Genomic DNA, 8,392 nt, shown 5'->3' with positions numbered 1-8,392 from the left:
GAATTCAGCTGATGCAACCCTCTGTGTGTGTGTGCGTGCATGCGCTTCTCTCTGTTTGTGTGTGGATGTGTGCATGTATGTGTGCAGCTGGACACCAAGGCTCACATCAGGTGCATCCGCCAGCTCCTGGGGCTCTGACGGGGTGACTCTGTGTGTGTGTGAATACATATATATATATACGTGTTTGTGTGTGTGTGCAGGAAGCCGGGAGTGATGGCTGCTTGCTGCTGAGCAGCTCTGTCACCGAAGCAGTGGCTCTACAGAAAGAATCTTGCAGAAGGTTTGGATTCTGGCAGGGCAATAACAAGGCTTTGCAGCAAGAGAGAGGAGTGTGGGGACCTGCCGGAGCCATAGCAAGGATCTCACAGGCACCTGCAGGGCAATGGTGGGTCCTCACAGGAATCTGGTGGGGAATGGCGGATCCTCGCAGGGGGCCGCTGGAGCTGAGGGGTCCCGCACGGACACGTTTGCGGGGTGCCCTCGCAGGGTGCCGCGGCCCCGAGGCACAGTACAGCTGACCATGGCAACGAAAGCGGCCGCTGTCCGTGGTGCTGAACTCGTCGCGGCCGCTGTCTGTGGTGCTGAACTGCTCTACCCTGCCAGCAGGGCAGACCTGTTCACATTCTCTGACCAGCCGATCTCATCTGTCACAGCCCAGGGTCTCCCAGCGAACACCCGCACAGGGGTGGCACGAACAGGGTGACTGGTTATCCTGCCTCTCTCTGGAGGCTCTCGTTCCTCTTTAACGCTACACGGAGATGGTAAACTCACCAACAGCTTGGACAAGCACTGTCTTCCCAGTAGCTTTCATCCTATTCTTCCCAGCATCTTCATTGTCTGTGTAATGTTTGTAGTGACAGGCTCTTCGACCCTCTTCTTTCTTCTCTCTTCCTGCGTCAAATCCGCCCCCCACCACTGCACCATTGCTCATTGTGGATGACAAAACCCTTATGAATGGAGTGACTTCTGTGGCAATGACGTTTTCTGTGAAATGTGCACCCTGGAGTGAATTTGGAAGACTGAAAGACTTTGCCCTTTGCTTTTGTCAGGGTTCCTCCCACTGTGGATTGAGAGCTAGCATTCCACTGCTGGCAGGTGCTTCCCCCATGAGCTGTGCCCTGTGAGAGCTGCAGGGGCTATGTGGGAGGGGACGTGCAAAGATTCCACAGTAAAGATGGTTGTACCAAGTGCTGACCTATCCTGATGATGTTGTGGTTGGCCCAGTCATGCAACCCGCAAACAGTGAGTTATGGGGTGAGGAAGAAAGGCCAAATCTCTCCTCTCCTGCAGCTTTGGGTGACCAAAAAGCATATGGAGGTGCTCATGGAAATGCCTGAACATCAGATGGGCTCTGTACTGACATCTCCAAAGGCAGACAGTTTTGTATTTCCCTCTCCCTCTACTGTTTCAGTGGGTCGGAGGGAGGTCCTGGGGCAGGGCAGAATGTGTGCTGGGTATCCCAGCATACAGCAGCTCTGGTCTTCATGGGATGTGGTCCTTTCACTTTGTACATTGGAGTGATGTGGCCTCAGCCCCAGGGTGCAGGAACCTGGGGCTGCAGGCAAGGGCTTTCCTGCAGCAGTAGCGTGCAGATCCCAGCACTGCCCCATGGTGCCAGAGACAGAGGAGAGAGTGGAAAACCACTCTCCACCTTCTCTCAGACCACCTTCTCCAAGCTGGGGTCCTCCCCCCCAGCACAGTCATGCTCCTTTTGGGGTAGTAGGAATCCCCAGAACCTTGCCTGCCCATTTCCCTGACCGTGTACAGCCTTGCCTAGTCTCCCACCACTGCTGGTTGGAGCCTGCCTGTGCCCAGAAGCCCTGAATCCCTGTTTGGCTTTCAATTTGAAGTGACTTCCCAGCTCACTCACAGTTGAGGGTTTCTGTGAGCCAGACAGGCAGCCCCAGTGCCTGGGGCAGGGGGATCTGGCTCAGCTTTCCAAGGCAGGACGGGAAAGCTGCTGAATCCACTCAGCCCCCCCTGAGCCCGGCCTCAGGGACCAGCCGAGGTCTGAGCTGGTTGGAACCATTGCCAACACCTCCCGCTGGCTGCATTTCAGACCGGCAACTTGTCAGCATCTGTCTCCTCCCATGAGTGTCCCCCGGGGCTCCCGAAGCCCCGGGCTGCCCCTGTGCCACCACCTGCCCTCTCCCCTGGGGACAACCAGCGTGCTGAACGGCTCTGGCTGTGGGCTCCATGCTGGAGAGACAGCCTTCCCGTGCCGCCTGGTAATTATCTGTTTGGATTTGTGCTGTGTGGCTGTGTTAGACACCCTGGTGCATGTCCTGTTTGCTTCCCGAATTGCTGCCAAGCACCGAGCTGCTGGTTTTAAGTTTCTTCCTTCTTTCCCCTCCTCTTCTCCTGCTTTCAAGAGAATTTAACACACATCCAAGCATCAGAGGCCCAGCTCTTCTGTTGGGCAGAGTGAGCAGAGGCAGCAGAGGCTGTATCCAAGTGGGGAGCGGCGCCAGACTGTCTGCACAGGGCCGGGCTCATCCCCAGAGGCCACCAAGCCGGGCTGTCTGCCACTCACACCAACGAAGAGGCTTCAGCAGCTCCCACCAGCCCTGTCCCACAGCTCTGTCCTTGTATCCCCAGGAGATGCCATGTCCCATACATCCCATGGGGTTTTCTGGCTGTCCCAGCAATTCCACAGTGCTTTTTGGATGCCTAATCCCCCCACCCCGGCTGACCCAGGAGGGCTGCGAAGGTGCTGTGAGGGTGAAAGCGATGGGCTGGGGGCAGCAGGGATCTAGGCTGCACTCCCCAAACTGAATGGAGCATCCAGAGAGCCCATGGACCTGGGCTATGAGCATCACCGGCTAGGACACTCCTCCCTCTGTGCCCCTCCATCAGGGCCTGGCCATCTCCATCCCAAACCAAGTGATTAAAGTTGTACTGTTACTTTTAGCTTGGTCTGGGGAAAGCTGGCAATGGAGGGAGTCCTCAGGTCACATTAGACACACCCAGATGATGTGCCAGCCATCCATTGGGACTTGGGAACCATGTTCCTGTCTCCTGGTCCCTGGGTTGGAAGCCACTTTTGCTGGGCTCCAGCTTTTCCACAGGCACCAGCTGGGGCAGGAGGGAGGGCAAGCCCCCATCAATTATTCACCTCTGTATTTATAGAGGGCAATGTGTTGAATAATGGATGGTGGGCGCAGGGGGCACTGGAAGATGGGCACTGCCACTGCAATATTTATTGGCCTGGGTTGCTGGAGCCGCCTGACTGCTGCGGGGCTCAGCAGGGCTATGGCAGGCATGGGCTCACTGCCCAGTGCCTGACTGGCGCAGTGAGCACGGGCAGCTCTGCCACCACCACTGCCTGCTCTGCCCTCCACAGAGATGCTTCGAGACCTGGAGCAGCTCTGCTCTGGAGCCAGGCTGAGAGAGCTGGGCTTGTTCAGCCTGGAGAAGAGAAGGCTTCTTAAGGGGAGACCTTAGAGCAGCTCCAGTGCCTAAAGGGGCTACAAGAAAGCTGGAGAGGGGCTTTGGACAAGGGCCTGTAGGGACAGGAAAAGGGGGAATGGCTTTAACCTGACAGAGGGCAGATTGAGATGAGCTCTTAGGCAGAAGTTCTTCCCTGTGAGGGTGCTGAGGCGCTGGCACAGGTTGCCCAGCAAAGCTGTGGCTGCCCCATCCCTGGCAGTGTTCAAGGCCAGGTTGGATGGGGCTCGGAGCAATCTGGTCTAGTGGAAGGTGTCCCTGCCTGTGGCAGGAGGTTGGAACTGGATGAGCTTTAAGGTCCCTTCAACCCAAACTATTCCATGATTCTATGATCCTGCTCCATCTGCCATTGGTTGCTGGATTCCAGGCTTTGAGAGGGATGGGAATGTCTGGGGATAAATCCCCATCCACCCCAATTATGGGGGACACCAGGGCCACGCAGCTTCCTGGAGGATCCCACTCAGGGCGCAGCAGCCCTGCACTGTCTGGTCCCCTGTGCCTCCCTGCACAGGGACTTCCAGGGTCTCCTTCCTTGTTGGTGCCATGATGTCTCCCAGCCCTGCCCACTCTTCCTGTCTGCTCTCCCTGCCTGACCAGCAGCCTCTCAGCCCTCATACCTGTGTTGCAGAGAGACCTGTGGAAGATGTCGAACCCGAGAAACGGCGACACCAAGCCCCCATGTTTGCCCCGCAATGGACTGGTGAAGATCCCCACGCAACCCAACGGCCTCGGCTCCGCCAGCATCACCAAAGGCACCCCCGCTGTCAAAAACCGTCTGTGCCAGCCTTCCTCTGTGCCTGCCATCCTCAGCCCAGCCTTAGCGCACCGCAGCGACCTGCCCATCCCCAGCCTGGCCTCCCCGCTCTCCTTGGCCACTCTGGCCGGTGTCTCCTCCCCTCCCGGCGCTTCCTTGGTGGGACTGAACACGAGCGAAGGCTCGGAGCAGCCCTCTCCGGAGCGGCTGCCCGGCTCGCCCTCAGAGAGGCAGCTGGCGGTGGACGAGAAGATCCTCAACCGCTTGTTCTGGTACTTTTCGGCGTGCGAGAAGTGTGTGCTGGCTCAGGTGTGCAAGGCATGGCGGCGGGTGCTTTACCAGCCCAAGTTCTGGGTGGGCTTGACGCCCGTCCTGCACACCAAAGAGCTCTACAACGTCCTGCCTGGTGGCGAGAAGGAGTTTGTCAGCCTGCAGGGCTTCGCCGTCCGCGGCTTCGAAGGCTTCTGCCTCGTGGGTGTCTCTGACCTGGACATTTGTGAGTTCATTGACAACTACCCCCTCTCCAAGAAAGGGGTCAAGTCCATGAGCCTTAAGAGGTCAACCATCACGGATGCAGGGTTGGAGGTAGGTGACCCCCGTGTGGTGACCAGGGCAGCTGAGATGTAGCAATGGTGGGTCCTTCCAGTAGCCCTGGGGACATATACGTGAGCAGAGCTTTCACCAGCCACAGGCATGGAGCAGGAAGGTGTCATGGCCATCCACACCAGCATTGCAGGCAGGAAACACTGGGAGTCCCTGCATGTGGTCAGGGCAGTGGGGTGCGCTGCAGTCTGCGCTGTGGTCGCAGGCATGGGATGAGGATGCTTTCAGGGACGGTTCGTCCCTGCTGCCCACTGATGCTTCCTGCACATGCTGCTGGGAAAGCAAAGCCAGATGAGGTGGCCATGACACTGGGTGATGGATGTGGCAGTGGGCGATGAGCTGGATGCTGGGGACAGGGACATCCCTGCTGGCTGGCTGTGTGGAGGTCATGCCGGCAGGGGGCTGTGTGTCAGGTGGAGATGGGGCAACTCATGGTCCTGCACAGAGCCAAGCAACGTCCCCACAAAAGTCCCCTACCCTGCACCATGGCCTAACACAGCACCAGCTGCTCCGTGGCCACATCCTACCCAAGCACTGCCCATGCTGGGAATGGGATTAATCCTGCCCCTGTCTACAGCACCATGTACAGAGCAGGGGCCGTGGCCAGGGATCCCTGCCTGTCCCCTCCCATTTCCCACCCATGCTGGCATAGAATCAGAATAGTTTGGGTTGGAAGGGACCTTCAAAGGTCATTTAGTCCAACCCCCCATGTCCTAGAGCAGGACACTGCTCCAGCACCAGGGCAGTCCAACTGCAAAGGCTGGACCCAGTCAAGGCTGGTGGCAGTGGAAAAGCTCAAAGGGAGCCAGGGCTGTGCAGGGTGACGGGTGACAGCAGTGCCCAGTGTGCCCTGATGCTCTGCCCCTCGCAGGTGATGCTGGAGCAGATGCAAGGTGTGGTGCGGCTGGAGCTGTCGGGTTGCAACGACTTCACGGAGGCCGGGCTGTGGTCCAGCCTCAATGCCCGCATCACGGCACTGAGCGTCAGTGACTGCATCAACGTGGCTGACGATGCCATCGCCGCCATCTCGCAGCTCCTGCCCAACCTCACCGAGCTCAACCTGCAAGCCTACCATGTCACGGACACGGCACTCGCCTACTTCACCGCCAAGCAAGGCTACACCACCCACACCCTGCGCCTCAACTCCTGCTGGGAGATCACCAACCACGGCGTGGTCAATATGGTCCACAGCCTGCCAAACCTGAGCGTCCTCAGCCTCTCGGGCTGCTCCAAGGTGACCGATGATGGAGTGGAACTGGTGGCTGAGAACCTGCGGAAGCTGCGCAGCCTCGACCTCTCTTGGTGCCCTCGTATCACTGACATGGCCCTGGAGTACATTGCCTGCGACCTGCACAAGCTGGAGGAGCTGGTGCTCGACAGGTATCGTGCTGTGCTGACCTGTGCTGTGCTGTGCCAGCCTTTGACATGCTGTGCCCTGTCGAGCCATGCCATGCCATACCATGCTGCTTCATTCCAAGCCATGCCATGCCAAGCCAAGCCATGCTGTGCCATGTCAAGCCATGCCATGCCATGCCATGCTGCATCATGTTGAGCCATGCCAAGCCATGCCGTGCCATGCTGGAAGCAATGGGTGCAACGTGGCGGCCCTGGTCAGGGGACACCCATGGGTGCCCTGCTTCCGACCAGCCCTGTCACCCTGTGTCCCATCAGGTGCGTGCGGATCACCGACACCGGCCTGAGCTACCTGTCCACCATGTCGTCCCTGCGGAGCCTCTACCTGCGCTGGTGCTGCCAGGTAGGTGGGGGACACGGCTGTGCCCTTCCTGGCTGGCATGGTGAGGAGGGCAGAGTGGCCGGCACCGGCCTGGAGACAGGCCATAAGTTCAGGGTGGGCTCCCTGTACCAGCTGTGGCCCCCATGACTTGGTGCTGGGAAGTGGGGTTCTCTGTGAGTTCAGCAGGACTCAGCCCTAGCACCCAGCTCTGTACCCCCTGCCCCAGCATCCCTCACCCTGCTCAGGCTCCCTGCCCCAGTACCCAGCATCCTGCCTCAGCACTGCTGATGGGTGGCCATCCCCCATTTGTCCCCACCATTTGTACCCCCCCATTCCCACTCTGTTTTCTTTTCCAGGTGCAGGATTTTGGCCTCAAGCATCTTTTGAGCATGGGCAGCCTGCGCCTCCTCTCTCTGGCTGGTGAGATCCTTTCCCTTGCTTCCCTGGGAATGGGGTGGCCAGGACCTCACGAGGCTGAGGAGACACTGCATGTGGGGACAGCCTTGGGATAGCCTGGGGGACAGTCACTGTCCTCCCGGGCATCCTCCCTGGGGATGGGTCCACAACTGAGTTTTTGGGGTGCCAGTTTATTGGGGTGCTGGTGTTTTGGGGTGACAGTGCACATTGTCCCCTTGCAGGCTGCCCCTTGCTGACCACCACAGGGCTGTCGGGGCTGGTGCAGCTGCAGGAGCTGGAGGAGCTGGAGCTGACCAACTGCCCCGGCGCCACCCCGGAGCTCTTCAAGTACTTCTCCCAGCACCTCCCGTGCTGCATGGTGATCGAGTAGTGTTGGTCCCGGCCGCCCCGCTCCCTCTGCCGCCCCATCTGACATCACCCACCCCCTTTTCTTTCCATCTGTTTGGGGATGCAAAAGACACTGTCGAATACAACTGACCGCGGACATCCCCCGCATTGACACCCCGAGGGACGCGCGGCTCCGGGGGGACATGGGGACAGTGTCACCCCTTGCCAGAGCCCCCCCGGGCACCCTGTAAATTCCCCACACACTGCCAGCATCGCCCGTCCTCCACCCAGTATCCTGCCAATCCCTTCTGGACAGACGAATGGACATCATGGAAACCCGAAGTGGGAAGGCAACAGTGGTGTGACCCCTTCTGGCTGCATCGTGCTCCCCTTCTGCCCCAGCGCCAAATGGGTGCATAGCCCTGACACCAAGGATGCTCTTGGGGACCAAAGGATGCTCCCAGGGATGGGCGAGAGGAGGATGCTTATTTTTGGCACCCATGGGTAGCAGTGGAGGCTGGATGGGCCCCCTCGCATTCCCAGAGCGGGTCACTGAGCCACCCCCCCTCGTGCTGCGTGTTCCCCCCGAGCCCCCACTCCTGCACTTGGGATGCCCGGCGCTTTCTCCTGGTGAATAGGATGTTTCTCTGCGCCCGCCCGCTGCCCTCGCATGCTCGCTTGCTTCAGTCTTGTGCTACAGCAGGCTCTGGGGTACCCGGGGGGACGGTGACAAGTGGCAGCCTCCACTTGTCTCTTTCGTATGGCTCCAACGCGGCCAGATCCTGCTTCCGGGTTCTCCTGGTCCCCCCCTCGCCCTGGGGACGCCACTGCACCCTGTTTTATGTGGGGTTGGTGGGGTGACATCGACGCCGACGAGTGACCCATCCGGCTGGGATGGCACATCCAGGAGACCGGGGCCAGCTCTGAGCCACCGCGGGGACACCGGCAGCACGGAGCGGAGGTGGGAGGCGGCACTTGGGACACGCTGCCACAGCCAGCACGCTTCCAGCTGGAAAGCCATCACCCGACGCCGGCAGCAAGCGGGGGTCAGAGGACGAGCCGAGCACGGGCACGGGGCTGGGGTGACCATGGGGACCTGGCGCGGGACG

At 59.7% G+C, this 8,392-nt stretch overlaps 1 protein-coding gene across 1 annotated transcript; it reads left to right on the top strand.

The window, feature by feature from the left end:
• Positions 1–4,090: 4,090 nt before the first annotated feature.
• Positions 4,091–7,326, top strand: FBXL16 (F-box and leucine rich repeat protein 16; the record flags this gene model as incomplete). The annotated part of the gene is made up of 5 exons (XM_080618416.1): positions 4,091–4,786; positions 5,676–6,184; positions 6,476–6,560; positions 6,896–6,959; positions 7,178–7,326. 5 exons carry the CDS (start codon positions 4,091–4,093, stop codon positions 7,324–7,326), a joined length of 1,503 nt encoding a protein of 500 aa, XP_080474542.1.
• Between the last annotated feature and the right edge of the window lie 1,066 nt (positions 7,327–8,392).

The sequence above is a fragment of the Psittacula echo genome (genome assembly GCF_963264785.1).
Source record: "Psittacula echo genome assembly, chromosome: 5".
NCBI lineage: Eukaryota > Metazoa > Chordata > Aves > Psittaciformes > Psittacidae > Psittacula > Psittacula echo.
The sequence above is the reverse complement of the archived record's forward strand: the minus strand, read 5'-3'. Positions and strand labels throughout refer to the sequence as shown.